At 38.9% G+C, this 22,917-nt stretch overlaps 1 protein-coding gene and 1 pseudogene across 2 annotated transcripts in view; both read left to right on the forward strand.

Moving 5' to 3' along the window:
- The first annotated feature begins 3,590 nt into the window (after positions 1-3,590).
- Positions 3,591-22,917, forward strand: part of LOC140950249 (T-complex protein 1 subunit theta-like) — a 123,011-nt gene continuing 103,684 nt past the window's right edge. Inside the window, exons 1-6 of one of the 2 annotated variants that reach the window (XM_073399468.1) lie at positions 3,591-3,723; positions 7,494-7,526; positions 9,287-9,343; positions 10,164-10,262; positions 10,753-10,779; positions 10,996-11,058. In XM_073399468.1, the coding sequence (XP_073255569.1) occupies positions 10,753-10,779; positions 10,996-11,058 (90 nt within the window). In that variant the 5' untranslated portion in view covers positions 3,591-3,723; positions 7,494-7,526; positions 9,287-9,343; positions 10,164-10,262. The remainder of the gene's footprint in view (positions 3,724-7,493; positions 7,527-9,286; positions 9,344-10,163; positions 10,263-10,752; positions 10,780-10,995; positions 11,059-22,917) is intronic. The other variant, XM_073399460.1, reaches the window with a different exon arrangement.
- Positions 11,231-15,494, forward strand: LOC140924130 (T-complex protein 1 subunit theta-like; annotated as a pseudogene).

The raw sequence follows: 22,917 nt of genomic DNA on the forward strand, positions 1-22,917 counted from the left end.
TTGGCTTCTATGGATTTGCCCATGTGAGGGAATCTGGATTCTGGAATCAGGGAAATTTTTGCCTATGGAATCTGGAATCTGGGAAAATTTTGCTTGCGGAATTCAAGATCCTGGGCCTTGGAATCCGGAATACAGCTCAAGGAATCCGGAACTCCACTAACCTGCAGAATCTAAGTTCCACTAAAAAAGACTAGGATCCAGTGCCTGGAATCCGGAGACCACGGCATGGAATCCAGAGTCCAAGACTCTCTTGGATTTTTTTACATGGGGTGAATGGATCATTCGTTAGGGAAGAATTGGATGAGGAAAGGGAAAGAAATATTTCTAATCATAAAATCCAATCTTAGAAACAAACTACATGGAGACTGGCCATTTCTCTTTGAAAATTCTTTGAAGTTATTATTTTTCGTTAAAAAACACCTCATTTCCTAGGATAATAAAACAATGATGCCCCTTGTTTGTGATATTTAGACAGCTCAAGACTTATTTTATTTTGTTTTATTGTTTTGTGTTTTAAATATAGTTGTTTATTTCAATCTCTAACAACACTTAAACAACAAAAGTTACCTTTAGGTAAACTAAAAAAAAAATAATAACAATAAAGAAAGAAAAAAGAAATTACGAAACTTTACAACAATACATTGTATTACAGTCTTGCCACAAAAGTGTAATAAAATGCAAGGCTAATGTTGAGTTAACCTTACTCGTTGAATTAATATTGCTAGATTAGAAAACAAACTTCAACTCAATTAAAGGCTTATCCATTCATTATAATAATAATCAGGTGAATTAATACTTATTGCTATATGTTGTACTATCTCGGCTTTGTTTACCACTATAGTTAGATAAACACTTAATAACAAAGGCTCTTCTGTGATATTTCAGCAGTATACCATAAAATTCCGGAAATAAGCCCTCCAAATATATTAATTAGCCCCTCAAACTCGTACCACAAAAAACCCTCTTAAATCTCCCCTCCAAATATAAGCCCCCCCCCCCCCCTCCCCCCAGGCGTCTTGTTCTTGGAAATTGCTCTCAAATACAAAATAAAACAAAGCAAAAAGAGCACAGAAACATATAAATTTTTGTATTTGCCAAAGAACGTGTGCCAAATGATTGCAGCCAGAAAGTGTCACAGTTTATTGCTGTTTGCGACGCGTAGTTCCTCTTCACTCTTGGCTTTGATTTCCTTGGTCTATATTGACAAAGTACTTGCATGGTTGCATTTTAGAAAGGTCTAGGTCCGTAACGCGAGTTCCAGTAAAAACTTTCTGCAAATTACTGACATAAAAAAAAAATTCCATTCAACTATAAGCTAGCCCATTTGATTTTAAGATGCAGATAGTATAACCCTAGCCGATTTTGTATATAAGCCCCCTTCAAAAATAACTCCCACAAAAAGGGCCTCTGGAAAATATAAACCCCGGGGCTTTTATTTTCTAACTTTTATGGTATACAATATTTTGCAAGTAGTAAGAGATGATTAGTTAACTTATTGAGGTGGTTGTTACCGCTAATACCATACAAGATTTTAATGGTTGATAGATCTACAGCCCATATTGGTACGTGAGACTTGTACCAGTAGAGGAAAGCTTCCCAGAACTCTCCCAGAGCTCAAGACTTGTGACAAGAAATCCAAAGGCTACCAAGAGGTTACAAGCTGTTATCTATAGAGCTATGAGAAGGAATTAAGGACAACTGCAGTCAAAATAGTAGCAGGGACTGAACTCACATTTCAAGAAGAAAAGTCACCAAATATTATTATAGTAAAGATATTTTATACCCCAGTGAGAAGGATTAAAACTTAGCCTGCATAGCAGGCGCTTGGAAGTAGTGGGCAAAAGAGAGAACGGGAGACACGAGTTTCTCCTTCTTGTGCGCACGTTTTTTCTTGTGACCACTACTTCCAAGCGCCTGCTACGCAGGCTAATTAAAACTGAGATTAAGTAATCTTTGAAGTTTTTGGTCATGCCTGTTTACAGCTACTTACAGCAGTGACCCAGGGCTCACAACAATATAACATCAGGGCCATTGTTAATTCAGTTTTTTTTTTGAGGGGCTAACACAAACATTTGGTGTGTCAGAAAGTTGTCCACCATACTAGCCCATGTGTAGCATGTGCTTGTAAGTAAAATGGGTGCAACAAAGAATTGGGCGATGTCTCCCTTTTTTTGTACGCCTCTGTTTTTTTTGGCACCTGTTTCTTCCAAGTGCCTTATATAATGGCTACATATTTCCATGTTCAAAAGTTAATGAGGGAGAGTGTGGGGTTGTGGTAGAGCTGATCCTTGGAAAGCGTATTGTGTCGAAAAGTAGTTTAAGCCTACATACACAAAAATTTTAAATTGAAAAAAAAATTATTCCAGATTAGCTTTCTAAATTCATTTATAAATGCAATTTTCGCTTGGAAGTTATGGGTGCGAGAGAGAACTCAGCTGCATGAGCAATGGAGACGTGAGGGGAGAGGAATCAAAGTCATGTCCTCCTTGTATACCCCATCCTTTCTTGCCCCCATTTTATCCCTAAGAAGTTACTATGCAAGCTGCAGGCTAAATTTCTTGCATCCCAAGATAGCTTTCATATGATTTGGGGATTGAGGTGGGACTGGGATGTATGTTGTCCTTCATTTACCGTAAATGGTAGGCTAAGCGCCACGACACTTATTTAATTCTTCCCCTTACAGGTGCAGCTCCTATTCGAGAGCGGCACTTATTGAATTATTTTTGGAAAAGGAGCGGCGCTTATTCAAGTAGCGGCGCTTATAAATCGATCATAGAGTAAATTACATTTTCCTTTAATAGCCCATTTTACAGTTGCCGGCGAAAACGAGGCTGGAGTTGACCTTGTTTTGATACAGCCCTTCCTGCTTTATTATGTAAATCATGTCTTTCTTATGCTAACTAGCATTTTTTAAGCAAAATTTACATTAGAGAAGGATCGAGGTTTTTATCAAAACAAGGTCAACCTCAGCCTCACGTTCACTCAAAGGCTAGGACACTAAGCACACAACTGTAAACTGGCCTATTTTGGTAAGGTGGCTTGAATCAAAGGAAAAGAAAATTTAAACCCCTGTACTAGACCATGGTAAACTTCAGTATTCTGTCCTTAGCCTGAATTTCAGACGATTACTTCAAGTCGTTTTTATTCCCCTGGGCCCTATTCCTGAAAGGCTGATTAGCGCTATTAATCCAGGATTGAAATTTCATCAGCCGTTTTTGTATTTTACCTTCCCGTGTATTGCTTGGAGTAACATTTTGTGTCATAATTACTGTTTTTCGGAGTAAAGGCTCATCAACAGTATTAAGTAACCCAGAAATTCACAAGGGGTTGAATCAACCCCTTTGGTAAGCTCGAGTTGCATGTTCTTAGACAAGAAAACCTTGCCATAAAATTTGGCTTAATCCGGGTTAAACTCTTCTGGTGCTAACCTCATTCCATCCTCGGAGACCCAGGGGCAGTTTAATAGTCGGGATGTTCGTGGTGAAACTTTATATTCACCACGAACATTCTATCGTCCCGACTATCAAACTGCGCCTGGGTCTCCGAGGATGACCCGAATCACAACCTCGTTCCCAGGTTCTCTCCAGGGGCGGGTAGGAGGGTAGAAAGGAAAGTGAAAGGGCCTGAAAAGTTCGTTGGAGGCGCCTTCTTGGTGGTATATTCTTAATTCTCTACAGAAGTCTAACCGAAGAAGATAGAAAATGAAAATCAGGATGTCAAGAAGTGAGTTTTAACGTCTTTATGTCTAACAAATTTGTTCAATCCTCATCTCGCAAAAGCCAGGAATGTGTTACACTAGGATGGAATTACGGTCAAGTCGCCCGTTAAGTTGCCAACATAGGAAGTTTTAACTGACAGAAAGCTAAAGTTTGCCTCTTTATATATTGATAATGAGTTAGTGTTTCTTTTGGCTTTTAAAAAAGTTCGATTTGTAGCTTTTTGTGGAAAGCACACTGATTCGCTCCTGTGATTGAAGGGCTACTTTATGTTGAAGATTTCACCACCAACTGATTTTCGCGTACATGACCGTACATGGAATTTATTTGCACTTGTAGTAGTATAGTCAAAATTTGTGTTCCATATGCGGCTAGTAAGCTTCGAAGTGCGATCTGTGGTGACACTTTTGAAATGTAAGTTGCGTAACGAACTTCTAGGTTTTTAAATAATTAGTCACCTGATCTATTTTTGCCGCGTTGCGCTAAGATAATTAAATATTCACAAAAAAATTGACAAACGGCTTGAAAAATGCAAATCACACACAATCTCGAGTCACAGCTAAATTGCAAATAGGTTTTCATGTTTTCCACGTGTCTAAGCTCGGGAAACTACAATGAAACCTCTGTTAAGAGGACCCCCAATTAAGCGGCCCGAAATTAAAGTGTTATATTTCCCTTTATAACGAACCCCTATTCAGCGGACGCGGACACTAAAATAAAGTGTATTTGGCTGATTTCTATATTGTTGACACCTGACTGAATTGACAGTAGTATTGGGTTACATCCTTGAAATACACCCGGAGTGGTCAATCGATACAATCGGTACCGATTTATCCCGATAAATCGATAAAAATCGGTAAATCTGATTTGATTGATATCGATTGTATCGATCAATCGGTAGAAATCGATGACACACTCGTTTCATTTATCGATTTATTAATCTTGATTTTTACCGATTTCATCGATTTTTATTGGAAGAAGGCAGGTACAAAAGTCGGACCGGATCAACTCGGACCGCCAGTCCGGGTCGGATCAACTCGGATCGACTCGGACCAACTCGGATCGAATAAAAAAATAAAAATAAAAATAAAATAAAATTGGACTCGGATCAACTCGGATCATAAAAAAAAAAAAACTCGGATTATAAAAAGAAAAATAAAATCAGTCAGTATCACTTTAGACTGTTCACAGTCCTCTATTTTTCCGTAAGATCGTCGAGATCGAGCGCTTTGCGTTACGGGCTACCATCTTGCATGAGTGTCAAAACTACTTAGGGGGCGGGGGCGGTTTGGGAGGAAGCGAGAAAAATAGAGGGACTGTAATAACATCACTGCAGCTTGCGTTCAGGAGGCGTGACAGGAATTTCACGCCTTTTACCATTCATTCATTAAGAAACTCCGCTGGTGATGAAAAACATGCCAGACACATTTAGCATCTATTTCGCGTGTTTACGAATATCTCCTTTCGAAACGGTGATTTTATAATGTTTCTGGGCTATTCGTCGAAATGAAATCGGCAAACATGCACTAGAAAACATTTTCCCAACCAAAATACCAAAAATCCTTCGTGTGTTTGCGCAAGATGTGCCTTATGGTATGAAAGCGTACGTTTTATGGAAACGTCGACTTGTCAACGACTTGGTCAGTGTCGGCAACTGAAACTAAAGCTGTTGTCAACGCAAATTAACATCTATTGTTTAATGACCAATCAACCGCCTGCGTTGCTGGTACAACGCGCTCCGTTAACGCGAGCTGCAGTGATGTTATTACAGTCCCTCTATTTTTCTCGCCTCCCTCCCCCTCCCCCCCCTCACCTACAGTTATAATCCCCGACGCCCGCACCCTCGATGCTTTTGAAAATCAAGATAGCCGTGGCGGTAAGACGCGGTATATCCAAACGATCTCACGAAAAAATAGGGGACTGTGAACAGTCTAGTATCACTTACTTTCACCCGCCATTTTGTTTTTTTGCCAAGAACTCTTGGTTGCGTAAATTAATTTTATTTTTATTTTTATTAATTTTAATGATACACTAGTGAGCAGCACACATACACTTCCAGTGAACATTTTCAACTTGGAAGGAGGTGAAATCATGCTCGCCCGGGACAACGAAAATTTTTGTACCCCAGGCGAGAATTGAACTCACGACCCTCCGAATACTACATGTTTATTGGACGTTCCAACCACTGAACCGGAGGGTCGCGAGTTCGATTCTTGCCTAGGGCATGGAAATTTCCTTTGTTTAGGGCAAGCATGGTTTCTCCTCCTTCCAAGTTGAAAATGTTCACTGGAAATGTATGTGTGCTGCTCACTAGTGTATCATTAAAATTAAGTTTCAGAAGTCCTGCAGAAAAAAAACAAAACAAACAGGAACAAACAAACAAACACTCTTCGGTAACTATTTAAATGCGATCAACAGACCAGGCTTTTGATGCTTTTCTGATAAATAATTCAGTAGTCTAATAAATAAGCAAATGTATACATTCTAGGCGACTGAAACTATCATTTCTTTACTGTCGAACCACAACCACGAGTTTATAACATGATCCGAGAGGAACTGACAATAGTAAAACAAAATGGCACCTGAAAAGGAGAAAAAAAGGATGATCTGGCCTTTTTTACCCTCCAAATGGGTTAAACTTTCAGTTTTGCTGATTTAATTTAATTTTTTTGATTGCTCCGAGTTGATCCGAGTTCAATTTTATATATTTTTTATTTTTTTATTCGATCCGAGTTGGTCCGAGTCGATCCGAGTTGATCCGACCTGGACTGGCGGTCCGAGTTGATCCGGTCCGACTTTTGTACCTGCCTTATTGGAAGATATATCTGTTCATCTGTTCCTTCCAAAATGAAAACTGATTTCATGCAAACAGTAAATTTGTTGACAATTGAGTTGCAGTTGAGAGTCGAAGGATCAAACAGTTATCACTTTTTAAAACGTTCTTTTAAAAAAATCTGAAAAATCTTATCTTTTCTTCAAAACCAGGTTTAAAATCGTCTTCTGCTTTGTGGGCGCCCAGTTTTTCACGATTTAGACCTGCCGCTCTTTCAAAATAACATCGGTATAGTTCCAGATGTAGTTAAATCCCAGAGTAGCCAATAGATAAAAATCAAAATTGATAAAAATCGTTAGCAATCAAGTGATTTTTATCAATTGATAACTGAAATGGTGAAAATCTATCCAGGGAAATCTTTGAATGAATTTCAGACATCCCTTTGACTCGAGGGGATGTCTGAAATTCAGGCTAAGAAATCAGTTTACTGAGGTTGTATTTCTCGTGATACTTGCCTGTGAGAACTGAATGTACATGTAATCATAAAACCAAACCATTTTTGTTATTATGTAGGAAACGAAGAGTTTTAGAGAGAAACTTGTGTGTGTGATAGTTTCCACATTTCTGATTTTCATGTTTGTTGAGCAGTTGATATTCGCGGAAGTGTTTTCTCAGCTGTACTATCTAACTCATGCCAAAAAACAACAATGGCAGACTTCCATTATAAATCGATAAAATCATGAAAAATCGATAATGTCAATTTGACACAGAAATCTAGTTTATCAATTTTCACCGAAATCCATTATCAATCGATAAAAATCACTTGAATGCTACCGATTTTTATTGATACCGATTTTTATCGATTGAGTACTCCGGGAAATACGTATTCTAGTCCATTAATAAAGATAATGCATCAGTCAATATTTCCTTGTAGTTATGTGTATCAAATGATGAAAGTTTCTTCATTTGATTGGGTTGTCATATGCCATTTCTTTTCTTTTCAGAGAACTGTGATCTGTGTAGGACATGAGGCAGAGGTAAGCTCGACAAAATATTATTAGTTGTATAGAATGGTTCCTCGAAACACATGGCCCTCGGAAAATTTTGGCCTGATCTCAAATTCTCAGAAGCATTTGTGATTAATGACTTGAAGTCTTGTTTTCCGGTGATTTCGCGTCTTGGAGGCTCAAATTTTTTTCAAGTCTCAGTCTGAAGATTTGAGGCATTGCTGGGACACCAATAATGAACATGAATCACTAGATTGAACAGCCTTGAAAATTTTGTTGAACTCTCTAATTTTTACCTGATGGTGTCCCAGCTAATCTACGTTTTACAGTATTATCATTAGCATGGTCATAGTAGCATATCTGTTGACTCTTTGTGTCCCAAGAGTGACCAACATCAATTTTCTCCTAACAAATATTCATACTTAATCAAGAGGAAAGGTTATGAGACATTGATAGATATTTCACCAGCTGAAGGGAAATGTTGTGATCTTCTGTCAAATTTTTTTCTGAATTTATTTTGTAAGGAAAATTGTAAAATCGGTACTGTTTAAAAGAGTTTTAACATATGTTTCAGCAGTGCTGCATTCTTCAGGGTACAAGACCATATACCGTTAAAAAGTTCGTTAAATTAGCTCACATGCCTGATTGCACACTTACACGCATGCTGCATGTGACAGTGCGCACCTGGCACATGAGTAAGCAAACAGTGAGTAATTCACGAGAAAGTAAAGTCTTGGTAAAGGTCATTAGGACCCACTAGTTTCACGTGAATTATACTTACTTTTTGCTTATATTACTTGCATGCCAGGACATGTGGCATGTGCAAGTATGCAATCAAGCACATGAGCTAATTAAACAAAAATTTTTAAGGGTATTTAGTCTTGTACCCTGAAGAAGGCAGCATTGCCAAAACATTGGTTAGGACTCTTTGAACAGCGTCAATTGTACAATTTTCAAATTAAAATTAAGTAACTACACTGTGCAGAGATTTTAATCTTTATTACACAAGGTTATTTTGTAAGGAACTGTATGGAGATCAGTGTGGAGAATTTATCTGTGGATATTGGGACTTACAGTCAAACCAGGTCAAGCGTTCCCGTCGCTAATGAACTAATGAATTCATTAACAGAAAAATGATTTTGTTTGTTGATTCAATAACCCATTCATAAAATGAACAATCCAATATTCATCTTTAGCCTCAGCTAGCCTCGATTCCATAATCAAAAGGTTGATTCGATTACTGTTTCTTAAAAAACTACACTTTCCACAAGTCAACCTCAGAGCGAGTTCTGAAGTTCAAACCCAAACAAACTGTTACATGTACGCCATTTTTCTTCCAGTGATCAGTGCAACAGACCTGACCTTTTAGAAAACGCGATAGTCAAACTGAGGTCAATCTATGTGCGGTGATTGGTGGATTTCGATCCGCGGCCTTTGTCAGTTTCTTTGCCTTTGCGGTCTGTCTATTCTAGCTGTTATTTTGATGAAAGACAATAAAAAATGCAATCGTAAATGGCAGGAAAAGGGAAGCAAATATGATTGAACACAACAGACAAGAATAAAGAACAGGTCGATTTTGTTCATAAACCAAATCAACATTAATTATTGAATCAAGGTCCAATTTGATTGTTGGATTATTCATTTTATGAATGGATTATTGAATCAACAAACGAAATCATTTTCCCATTAATGAATTCATTAGTTTGCTAGCAACGGGAATGCTTGACCTGGTTTGACTGTAAAGAATTCACTAGTTTGATGTTGTTCTTTACTTACATCTTTAAAAATAGAATTAAAGTGGAGCAGCATTCCAGTGGTGGATTAAGTGATCATTAAGCTGTTTTCAGGTGCATAGAAATGAGATAATAATGTATAATAATTGTACGGTATGTAGTGAACCATACATTGATATTGTATTTTTATATAATATCAATGTGCAGTTCATTGTTTAAGCAGATTCACACCACAACTGCATAGTAACCAACAGTATCACGCTACATCCCTTTTAATGTACTGTTGTGATGTCATCAATTTTTTAGAGCACTGAAAAGTTGACACCTAGCTTAAGAGATCTCTCGAATTATTGCCTGAAAGCGCATGATCCAGTGAAACAAGCCAGAGAAAAATGCAGTAAATCATGTAACCTTGACCATAAAATCTCATGGTAAAACTAGTTCCACTACCTAAAGAAACATTTACATCTCTTGTCACTGTGATAAAGGCCAGAAAATGCCCAGCAAAAGAAGAAAAAACAGGGGAAAAAAACAAATTATAAAAAAGGCAAGCGAGAGAAAGCTACTGAAACTGGGCTAAGTTCCACCTGGGTCTGGCTCACTGACAGTGAATTTATGTGCTTTTAATTACCTTTTTAAAATTGTTGTATGCCGATGCAAGGATCATAGTATAATTTATTTTAAGGAACCCTGAAGAGGCTAAATGTGTTCTTATTTTTTATACAGTCTCAAAGAAAATTTTTGTTGTGTCAGGCCTTATGATTAAAAGATCATGCACCACTCAGAATAATTCTGTGGCTGATGATATTGTTATGAAGTCCATTGATTGAAACTGCATATTAGCCCATGACACTTTTAAAAGAAAAAAATTTACTATAAAATTAAGCTAGTGCGTTTTGATGTTGTCATACCCTTTAATTTTTTTGTTCCATAGTTTGGCTAAATGATGCTGGTGTTTTATCATCATGCTACTTGATGGTCAAGATTAATATGGGGCAGAGCTGGTCATGCTGGCTGTTGGTCTGGTGAAAAGGTACATTTGTATGAGTAAGCATGAGTACAATCATTCATTAAACAGAAGTTTTATCTTGTCTTCACTGTCAAGTTCGAAGCATTTTTGTAAATTGTGGCTTAAAAATACTCACTAGGTGTAAATTTTGAGATGTTAACCTTCCATAAGCTTTGAAGTTTTTTCCTAAATTTTCACAAGTTTGCTTTTGTCTTATCTCACAGTACTCTTGCCTCAACGACTGAAGCTTCAATCAAATGAAAACAAACAGAATCATTTTGTCTCCAATTTATTTTCTTAGTAACATGTATCAAATGATGAAAGTGTTAAAACCTTAAGCCTCTTGTAAGAGTGTTAGTGAGGTCTTTTCCGCTTATTATCTGATGGTATGTGTAGATGAATCGAGATTTATGAACACATTTACATGTTGATCCGCATGTAACAGCTATCTTTTTTGGTTACTGAGGCTGTTATTTTCCACCTTAAACAAAGGACATTTTTCTTTTCTTTTCAGATGGCAGGAACATTGCTTGAGTCAAACGTAAGTTTTCTGAAAACTGTTGATGTTCTGCATGTTATAAAATAACAACATATTGCTGGAACACCAAATGATGAACATGAATCGCTACATTGAACATTCATGAAAATTATGTTAAACACTCTAATTTTTTCCTGATGGTGCTCCTGAGCTACTTTTAAATGATCAAAAGCATCTCCTTCCTGTGTTCAGCGATGTCTTTTTCTTTTCCCGAAATAGTTTAAAAACTTGAGCCGCATTCGTTTGATGAATGAAAGCAGAAATCTGTTTCCTGATCATGAGGTACAATTTTTGTTGTCAAACAAAATTAATGTCATAATCTAAGGGCACTTATCAAAAGACAAAACCATCTGTCACACTGCGGGAAAAAACATTTTTGAAAATGAGAAAAGCCTATTTTAGCATAGCATGAGAAAGCAGCCAACGTTTTGTGACTCCACCACTGGTTTCCCTAATGACGTCTGAGGAACAAGCACAGAAATCAGTTCCATACTGGCAGATCACGCATCACTACCCTGATTTGGGTACTGCTTCTGATTGGTTGAAGCAAATTTTCAACTAAACAAAGCCAGTGGTGGTGTTGCAAAGTGTTGGCTGTTTTCTCAGGCTAATTTGGGAAGCTTTTGCTCAAAAATCTATCTCTGGTGTACAGCCTCATTCCCATGGTCCTCTCCTACTCTCCTGCTCTCGCTTCAGGGAATGAGTAGGAAAGGAGCCTGGGGACAAGGTTGCTTTGCAGTACACACTAGTAAGACTTAGTAGTATATAACCACCTAATCTGACCTAAACTGGTTTGGTCTAGCTGGCCATTTCTTACTTAATGGTCTTGTGTCTTAGAGCGAGGAGACGGTTGTATCTACTGTTGTAATCCGGGGTTTCACCGAAAATATCATGGACGATATTGAGCGTGCTGTTGATGATGGAGTGAACACGTTTTTAAGCGCTTACCCGCGATGATCGCTTTGTACCAGGAGCTGGTGCCACGGAAATTGAACTGGCTAAGCAGATATCCAGCTTTGGAGAGGTATGTTGAGTTGTAGGTCTTAACATATAGGTATCAGCGTCACTCTACTTTTGAATTCAAAGTGGTTAAGGCATGGTAATTATATCTGTGAAACGTGTAACTTTACTGTACACGCTTTTCCTTTGTTACAAAGATAGGTTTTAAAAGCCTGCTACTGGTTTCCCAACTACAGTTGAACCTCCATGTGTGAAAAAAGCTCAAAAGTGCAAAAAAGGGGGAGGGGGAGGGGGGAAACACAAAAGGTAAAAACTCCCCTCTCCCCATTCTCCTCCCTACCCGGCGCCCGTCCTTTAGACTCCTACAAGTAGGTGACGTGCGCCCCCTCTCCTATTAAAGCGACAAGTTTGGATGGTCGCTTTGGAGAGTCTTGACCGGGTGAACTTGTATTGCTACTTAGCCGTTAACTTTTTTCCTGTTTTCCGTCAGACTTGTGCAGGCCTTGAACAATATGCCATCGACAAATTTGCCGAATCCTTGGAGGTCATTCCCCGGACCCTCGCGGAAAATGTTGGCGTGAAGCCCACAGAGTTGATATCTAAACTCAAAGCTGCCCACCAGGGTGGGGACAAAAATGCTGGCTTTGATAACGAGGTATAGTTGAAGTACTAAATAACGTAATGTAAAATTGGATTTCAACACGGAGGTACTGAGCAGAAAAAAAGAACATAGCTTGAAAATCTAAGGCAGTCAACACAAAAATAAAACAAATGTTAGATAATACTAAAAATTTTCAATTCGATTTAAAAAAGAGAAGAAATCCAGATAAGAATACCGTAAACTGCCGCTTATAATCCCTGGGCTTATACAAGTTCGTAAGGGGTTTTGGGTGAGCTTATAAACGGGGGGCTTATATCCGAGGGGGTCTTACAACCGGAAATATGCTGTAAACTGCCGCTTATAAACCCTGGGCTTATACAAGTTCGTAAGGGGTTTTGGGTGGGCTTATAAACGGGGGGGGGAGGCTTATATCCGGATGGGCTTATAAGCGGACGAAACAAAACTCCTTCCCCGTGTCTCGAGCACTCGGAAGAACAAGTCGTTTTTGCAATACTATGCTACAGGATCTGGCACCGCTTCATGTCAAGACTAGGAGGAGTACGAATTTGTTGAGTGTTTGTCGGAGGAAACTCAAATTATCGAATATTTACAAACTGTAAATTACAACCACATAAGCTTTCTCAATGCACTGGGCTTATACAAGTTCGTAAGGGGTTTTGGGTGGGCTTATAAACGGGGGGGGCTTATATCCGGATGGGCTTACAAGCGGACGAAAAAAAACGTTTCGAAATGAACAACAGCACTGTTGATCGACGTATGATTTAAATTTATTACTCTTACAATTGAAGCCTTAAAAAGGCAGCAATAAATCGAATTCAGTTAAATTACAAAACAAAATCAAAACTGTAACTGGGGCTTATATCCGGATGGGCTTATAATCGGATGTATTTTTTTGGGTGGGCCTATAACTGGGGGGGAGGGTTATAAGCTTAATATAGTGCACAAGCTAAAAATTATATAGCTTAAAATATATATATTTACCAATCCTGATTCCAGTTGTTTGATAAAGTTTTTGTTGTTTTGATGCCGACCGTATTTGGTCTGTTAAATTGTTCCTCATTTTTGGGTCATCGTTTGTAAATGTGTTAGCGTAGAATCTTGGGTTTTTTGTTTTGACTTTTTATTTACCGTGGAATCATGATTTTCAAACGCCTAGAAATAGGCCATTTCCGAGGGGGGATAAGTTCTAATCTAACGTGGTGACACTGACATATATGATCTGACATAACTTTGGATGTTGTTTTTCTTAGGGTGGTGGAGCTGCAGTGAAAGACGCAATAAAAGCAGGAATCTTAGACTTGTATCTTGTAAAGCACTGGGCTATCAAGTTCGCCACTGATGCTGCTGTTACAGTACTTAGAGTGGATCAGGTAAGGGAACACATTTGTGTCGTAGCTCTTCAACAAAATTCTCGTCCTTAAATCCAGTTCATACAATTATGTTTGCCCTGATTAAGACCTTGAATATCTAAATTTTAAGTGTTTGTCTCATAGAGTTCATTAGCAACCTTTAGATTGGATTATGGTGACACGTTAGATTTTTAATCCAGTTATTTTCCCAAGATTTTCCCTTTTTTCTGTTGCTGGCCAGAACATGAGACGTAAGAGGTATAATGGTAGTCCAATCCAGAAGTCCTTATCTTTTACAACCCCAACTCAGGCATTGGTTATATGCTTTATAGAGGGGAGAACAGGGCTGTCTTTAAGAGGCGCGGGCCGGGGATTTCCCCCGGCTACCTTCCAAGGGAAATAGAAGAAAAATAGAACAAAAGAAATCTGTAGCCGTTTGATTCCCCGCCTACTTGTTGTATTTACCTGGTAACTTGAAATCTTAGTGACAAACCTGGGAGACGCGATGACGTCGCAAAAAGTAGAATTGGTGAAAGGGGTTGGTTGACATGTCCAGAAAGAAAAGATGAAAAATGTCCACTTGCTAAAAATCAGCCAATTACAAAGTAATTTTCAAGGAGTTATAATAACTCCTCTAGAGGGGTTAATTTAACTCCTTACGGTGGAGTTATTTTTTGGGGGAGTTATTTTAACTCCAAAAAGGAGTTTAAAGAACTCTTTTTCAGGAGTAAAAATCACCCCAAATTTGGAGTTAAATTAGGGGATAAAGTAACCCCATAAAAGGGGTTATCCTGTACCTAAAATAACTTAAAATTTTTACTCCATCTTTGGAGTTATAATAAGTCTCTAAACAGTACTGTGTATAGTACAAATTAGTGGTAAGATGTAAGCATCGTTATGTGCCGTTGACTCCATTTAAATCTTTCTAAAATATGCAATCGAGGCTAATATTAAGAGGATTTGTATGGAGTCATCAGAGCATAGCGGTGCTTATATCACCCCCACCAAATTTTGCACTTGTAGCTTGATTTTTAGAAAAGTGGGCATTCTTCATATTGTTCTTTATTAATATGCCAGCCAATCCCATAATTTCACAAATTTAAATTTTTAAAGTCACACCTCTTTGCTCTATTCTGCAAATAAATAAGATGTAAACTAACAGGAAATTTTATAGGGGAAAGCTGCCACTTTATGGTGCAAGTAACGAAACTATTGTCCTTCAAATATCCTTTCACAAGTTAGTTTTTTAAACTGTGAAGTAACCAATGCATGTTAGAATTATGCCCTTGCATTTGCAGATTATCATGTCCAAACCGGCCGGTGGACCAAAGCCTAAAGACAATTCAAACTGGGATGAAGATTGAGCACTGAAGTGTTGTTACGTGAAGCACTAACTAAATCATCTGTTATCCTGCCTCCTGGTCTGGATTTACGTGTGTTGTTGAAGTTTGTAGAATTACTCCAAGGCCACCAAATGACAGCGACATTTTGGTGACTGAGAGCTGTTTTACTCTCGGCAACGTTACTAACTACTTGCCTTGCAATAATCCTCTTTAGCTCGTATGTTCTGTTTTCCCAATGCAGGTCATGTGATAGTACTCTAGAGAACTGCTCATTCAAGTTTCGTCTTATTCCAGTGCATATTTGCGCATGATTTATGAAAGGACGAAGGGGCAAATTCCCCGAGACTTTCATTGGGAAAACAGAACATACAAGCTAAAGAGATCTATTCTCTTAAAACTGTTGGGAATAGTATTAAAGTTTTGGCGAGAGCCATGCTGAAGAAAGTTGTAGCTCCCTGGTAGCTCTCTCCAGGCGCCTGTTTACTCATAGAACCATTCTCGTTCTTAGCGCCCCTCAGCAGTTGTTTTACTAAACCAGTTCATGAAAGAGTGACCGTCTTAGCACAAGATGATTAAACGCTATCAGTGTTTGCAATCTCAGTAACGTAGTGACCATTATTATACAAAATATCCAATATCAAAGCAACAATCGGCGACAAAATTGTTGAGACATTGTACTTAACTAGGGTAACTTCGGAGAACAAAAGAATCCGCACCCCTCCCCTGTCACCTCCATTCAAAGTTAGGGTGTTTGTTGTTTTCTATAGGTAGCTAGAACAAGGGCACAACATTGCACGGAGGGGATGGGGGAGGAAAGCAATATTTCCTCCTTTTGAAGTTAATAGAACGTAAAAAGCCCTGTTTGGGGCGAAGTGTCTCAACTCATTTTGTCGCCGATTGAAGGTCGTAATTTGGTGTCGCGCTTCTTACCTTAGAATTATTAGGTAGCTTAAGCAACGGTGTTTTTTAGCGACGCACGTCAACCGGAAGTGGACTTTTTGCATCATTTGGCAGTGGTTTGGTTGAAACTCTCGGGTTAATCGTCTTTATAAGAGAAAAGAAACTTAGCAATACAAATTTGTCAGCGTCAAGTCATATAAAAAGAGAGAAGGCCTCACTTCCGGTTGACGTGCGTCGCTCAAAAACGTCTTTGCTTAATTAAGCTCCCTAAGTGACGTTGAGTTGTCCCTTTTCCTTACACCTCCTGTCGCGTACGTGTAGTTCGAAATCACCACTTTAGAAACGACAAAACTGGGCCGAGTTAACTTTCGCAAAGACTTTTGGCGGGAATGTTACTATGGACAGGGAAAACAAATTGGCCAATAGCTGATCGGCGCTTCCCCTGTAACGAACTGTGGGACGCATTACGGCTCCAGTTTCTTTCTTGTATATGAAGTGACGAATAAAGCTTCGGCACCTTTGAAAAATTGCAAGGCACGTTAAAGTTATCATCAGCCAGTGTAACAGGTGCGTATCAGAACAGCAGGTTCTACCAATAAATACACAGAGTGAAAAACTGGTTTTCATGTTCATTACCGAGTGAGAGAATCAAGTATGATGAGGATAAATAAATGGTAAATACACGTAACTGCGGAAGTCAATGGAATGATCCACGGATGCGAAAAGGTTCTTTCTGCCTCATCGCTGGTGTCGTGATTAAATAATCACAATCAAAAATGATAAAGTGACTTTATTAGTAACGATTGCACTGCTGTCGTGGTTTTGCAGACTACTGAAGATAGCTTTGGTGCTCCTTTGTAAATAACATAATCGGGGCAATAACAGCGCTGTATCCTCTGATCTTGGCCAACAGATATTAAGGCCCCATTTTTTTGGAGGAAAGTCTCCCAGGAAAGAGGGTCCGCCTGACCGAGACAAAGTGGTTATCTGAAGAACTGTTGGCTCGGCTGAGAGGGTGTCCCTGCCATCACAAAAGGGTGACTCTTCTAGGCGGGTCACCCTTCTAACCGAGCCAAGTCTTTGTTTCTTGTGTAAACGGTTCGCCAAGTTTTGTAAGAAAATGTATGAAAAGGTCGCTCGCCTAGGGTAGCTCGGGTAGGCGAGTGACCCTTCTATCCGAGATAACACTTCTTCATATAAACGCTCTGATCACTGTGTTGTATCGTGCCTCAACGCATATCGAAAGACGATTGACGTTTATCTCATTCCCAGCTATTAGTCACTTCTATTTGTGAGTTCCACTGTCAAAGTTTCCAGTTCTAACTGACTGTAAAAGTTCAAGGGGCAAATACAAGAAGCCCTAACTTTTAACGTAAATTCTACTTGGGTTTCAATCGTGGGACGGACGGTGTATCCATAGCAACAGTGATGTCAGATGAAAAATTCTCCTAGACCCTACACCCTATCCGTTGTCAATCCTGCCGCTTACCCGACTGATAGTTAGGCTCTCGTTCACTTGATAGATAAATCCACACGTAAGGATAAATTGATTTAATGAGTTTTGTTTGTAAACTTGAGCTGGTTTGTTACATAACATCTTGGGTTTTAGGATGCACTGTCTCCTTTTCAGAATCAATGTTTCAAGAAACTAGCACGTCCATCTTACATCGATACAATGCCATTTAAAGTTTCATCACATCTCCTCTTTCAAACAAATTTTTATTGACGTCAATATTACAGGTGTTAAGAGAGAATTTATTGTTCTTCAGTTATTTGCAGTGTATTTTGCTTTCGCTCATAAAAATATGAAAAGTCAATGTAGAAATCCTTTATTCTTTAGTCTTGACTTCTCTAAGCCGTTATCAACCTGTTGATTTATTGAGCGTAAACTTATTTGTCAAGTCATAATTGCATTTAGTCCTCAAGCTGTAATCAACCTGTAAGAAGCCGTTATCCACCTGTGTAGCTCTTGGAAGTAACTATTGTTTCAAAACAAGCTTAGGTTTCCACCAATAGTCTTTTAGAAATGATAGTTGTGTTCTGTAATCTACCTCGCTAGAACATGATGTAATCTGTATCGCTTCGCTAGCTTAGGCTTAAATAGAAGTGCTTTGTAGGAGCTTCTTCGGTTACATCCTCGTTGGCATCTAGTCTTGGTTACATTTTGGTTGGTTATGTTTTGACTGTACCCGCAGTATAGTCTTGGATTAAACTTCTACATTGGAGCCAAGTTCTGTTGGTTGTTATCATTGTCTCAAGGGTATTCAACAGGCGTAAGAGATTCCGTGCCTTCCCGCAGCCAGCCGTGTCCCCAGGGAAAGGCCTTTCCCAGAGAGTTTTAGAGTTTTTCCACGTCCGTCGATGTACCCTTTTGTGAAGGCAAAACACAGTTTCCACACTGGTGTTTAAGTGAAAAAGCTGTTTTCACACAGGGGCAGTTATCTGTCACTTAAACAAGTGACTAGATAGTTTGTAGAAATGTTTTGCAGAAACCTAAATTGGGCATATGGGAAGACGGAAATCTGATGCATTCAAAAAACGTTATAAGGTTATCTTCTGTGGAATCTATTTGTTAACTCTTTTTCTTGCGGTTTTTTCATGCTGTCGCTTGCAGAGGCAGGACAACTTTTAAAAACCTTGATACTTCATTCACTGGTTTACATTGAAGAGTACAGTAGTATTAGTACATGTATTTACACTCATTTGTCAAAATGAAATTTGTACTGGGGTACTCGGGCGTGTCCCTGCTTTGCATGGACTTTAACGGTTTCGTTGCCCTCACCTTCGCAGGCAGTACATGTGTAATGATAGTTTTTCTTGATATTTTGACTTGATATTCTGAGTTTAATGAACCGGTTATGTGTGTTATGGTCACATAGCCATTTTACTCTATCATGTGTTTTGTATTGCCTTTACGAACAGAGCGCAGCACATATTTCATTTTGGCTAATTTTGTCAAGTTTTGCTATTCTGCTGGGGACTGCTGGGGAAATTGAAGCAATATGATGTTTACAATGATTTACTACTATGAAAAAAATATATTTAAACTCATTAATAAATAAAATAAGTGGAAGTTTCAAAATCCTGAATTAGTTAAGCGATATGAGTATTTGTATTATGATTTACAAACACCATTCAATGACAATGTTGCTAATAATAATAGACAAACAAAGGATAATTACCTATTTACTGTTGATAATAGTTCAGAAGCAAATCCAATTGATTGGTACAATGCCTATTTTGAAGTTATTTTTAAACTCGTCAAATATACTGTTGGAACAGGTATTACAGCAGGACCTAATAATGGAAATCAAGATGGTACAACAACAAGAGGCCTAGGTCATACATTCATTCAGTCATTAGAGGTTGAATCATTCTCGACCCCAGAGCTCTTCTGCGAATGACGCCAAGGAGGAAGAGCTCTGGGGAACCCTAGAACAAGATTGTGTCTGATTGGTTTCAGCTTAAAACAATAAAAGTGTTTCTGATTGGTCCATTCATGTTCGCACGAGAGCAGGTGAACGTGCGGCGTGTCCGGCAAGTAACAACGTCCGGCCGACTCTTGATTTCAGCGATTTCAAAACAACATTTGCACGACTAATTAGACAGAATAACTGGATTCCGAAGTTTTTTAAATAAATGGCATTAGCTACATATCAAAAATTGATTTTAATGTGAAAAATAAAATAAAAATACACCGACATCTTTGCCAGCTATAATTTAAGAAGCATGACACATTACTGATTTTTCTTCGACTTTCACGTCATCGTATTTAAAAGAAGAAACCGATTATGAATGAAAACGTTGGCTTTATGTCGTGAATTGCCCAAAAAGCAAACTTGCAAGAGAAACGTAAACAGAAAAAAGCGAAGCGTTCCCCAAAGTGATGCGTGTACACAATGCGACTAGATATTTATAGTTGTCTTCTTTTTCTCACGATAGCTTTACTAAAGCGATCATTTTCATAAACAAACAGAAATAGAAGGACGCTAAATTCATGCATATTTTGGAAATTTGTATTGGAATTACCATACGTTTTTTTAAAAAGCCATTCGGATTTCACTAACTGCCTCTTGAAGTAGAACACAAATATTTTATCAACTGTCGAGGGTATGCAAATTTCAAGTGTCAGATCTATGAACGTTTAACGGTATTTTCTTAGTAGTTACTACAGTTAAGAGCCTCGTGTATCTGAAAATTCTTCAAGGGTTCCGTTTCTTCAGTTCTAATTCCGAAGGAGCAAGAAATTTCGCGATAAAATAGATATAGAAGAAGACAAAAGTTTTGGTTGGATAAAAGAGCATGCAGTGTGCGGTCCAAATAGCCAGATTTTGGCTAGGCCGGTGCAGAGTTTCCCAGAGCTTACGCGCGGAGTCAGAAGCGTAAGCACTGGGGTCCAGAATGAGGTTAAATGTAATGGAATTGAATGTAATGAAACATCAAAGACCGCCCATGCCCACCTCTCTTAGGCGACCCCTGGGCATTTGGCTTTTTTGAAAAATTTTGGTTAAATTCCCTGGTATGTTGGCAGTTTAGATGGTTAAATGCCCCACCGGCTAGCGCTTCAAAACGCGTGAAATCCCCCACGTACCCACAAGAGATTATTCAAAAATTTTCCCATTTGTCAAACCGTTTATTCAAAGTTAAATATCGCAATAGACAAAACGGAAACTCTCTCGAGTCTAGGAAAGCTGTCTTACGGAGGTTTCTTCATTTCCAAAGAATTGGTAATTCCAGAGAGCCCACATTTGACGGGCTTTTTCAAAGGCTTTCAAATGCTCTAACAAAGCAGTGAATATAGGAGCAACGACTCGTAAATGCGGTGCACAGGCGGAATAAAAGAATTACGAGATCCTTTTGCTTGCGACGCTGACCAGCGTTTTGACACGACAGTCAAATGCCCGACCTGGCGGGCCTCATTTTGGGTCAAATTCTCCACTGTACGGAGCAAAAAACCAGTCAAATGCCCGGGGTGTGGGAGGCAATGGGCGGTGTTGGAATTGACTGGCACATAAACTATACAAAAAGTTTTGCAGACACAGTTGGAAAAGATCAGTTTTTTTTTATTTAGACACATCTAGTAGAACAACAGAGGCAAGCAGCTCGGCCATTATATAATGAAGGATTTGCCACAAGAAAAATATTTGAGCAATAGAAACCGTGTGTTTGCATACCCTTATAACAAACACGGGAGGGGCTGGGAGAACTCGAGACAATTATGCAAACCCGAGACGAAGTCGAGAGTTTGCATAACTGCCTCGAATTCCCCCAACCCGTAGAGTGTTTATATCAGGCTGTGCAAACACAGGAAAAAAATTTTCTTTTGCTTTTATAAAATATTTTTCCTAGAAAAAGAGAAAAACACTTTGTTTTATATGGCACTGATTAAAAGAGAAATTCTTACCAGTCTCGAAGTGTTGTACACGAAACTTGTACGCGAATCAGTCTCTTCTGCTTTAAAATGTTTTTCTGCAAAAGATGTTTGCACGATCGATTAAAGTCACTTTTTTTACCCTTATTTTCATTTGAAACCGCGCTAGAGGTGTTTCTTTTAAGACGGTGGGTGGCGTGATTGATCCTGACATAATACTTAGGGATCGAACATATCTTGTATTTTTTCCCTTGGCTGCGTGGTGAAGTTTCAGGCACGCGAAGCTAACAGCTGACGAAGAAGCACGAGCTTAAATCCTGGCAATCGAGTTTGTGTGCTTTTTCTTTTTCTTTCTGTCTTTTCTTTTTCTTTACCTTCTTACTTTAGCTTTTTTTTCCTTTAACTTTATTAATTAAGTTAGTAAAGCCGGTTCGGCATCACTTCAACTGTTAAAAAAATACATATAAATGATTGGCTAGTTCGCGATCAAACGCACACACTCACACATCCTCGGAGACCCAGGGGCAGTTTGTCGGGTCGATAAAATGTTCGAGGTGAAAGTTTACTGTGAGATCGAGACGAGCCCCTGGGCACTTACTCTTACCGAACCAGTTCCAGAAGCGTTTGAATTGCCTGCTTCTGATTGGCCAGAAAAAATTTTTTCTGGCCAATCAGCGAAGAGAAGCTGTCTGGTGACTCTCGTGTTTTCTTACACGACGTAGTTTTCCTCATCGATCGCCATAGTTGCGTAGTGCGTTCAACGGGGAAAGTTTCTCGACTAAAGTTTCAGAACAAATGTTAACAATCCGCAAAATTGCAACCTTTAGCACGACTACAAGAAACAAACACTCTCCGATGAATAGGGCGGATCTTTCCAAGGTATCGTAAATTTTTATTGCTGATACGATACGCGATGCATGACTTTCACTTTCCACCCCTTTATTTTCTCACATTGTCTAGCATACAACACCAAGCTTACATTTTAGATGTCCATGTTCGTTGCACGACTTCTGAAACTTTCTACAGCGTGAAAATTTCCGTTGACGGGCCACGCAACTACGTCGATTGATCGTGGGAAATGCCGGCTAACTGCAGTGCCTTCTTCTTGCTTTCGCTCCAAACTCCTTTCGAAACTTTTAAGCTTAAAAGCTTACAGCAGTTGACTGTACGAATTCTGCCGAAGTTGATAGTAGTGTTAACTTTAGATTCGAGGGAGACCTCCAGCAAGCGCTTGAAGAATTAGAAGGCTTGTCTTTGTTTCCTTTGGTACAGTGGTACAGTTCAAAGCGAAGCAAAGATTTATTATTGAGAAGATTGTGGAAAGAAGAGATTGTTTTGGGCAATTGATTGAAGAGTCTAACCTTCCAAATGTTGCCTATAAGCTAGGGGGTTTAAAAATCGTTAGATGCTAAAGGTTATGAATTCCCCAGTAATCCATTGGTCATAGTGATTTCACCTCTCATGTCAATTGTTGTGGACCAGGTTAAGTACTCGAGGTCACTAGGAATTCAGGCGGCTTTCTTAGGGGAAAGCAAAACAAAAGATCAGTGTTACGGCCCATCGTCGTACTCATACTCGGGTCATTAAAAGCCCCGT

Source organism: Porites lutea, chromosome 1, assembly GCF_958299795.1.
Source record: "Porites lutea chromosome 1, jaPorLute2.1, whole genome shotgun sequence".
Classification (NCBI taxonomy): Eukaryota; Metazoa; Cnidaria; class Anthozoa; order Scleractinia; family Poritidae; genus Porites; species Porites lutea.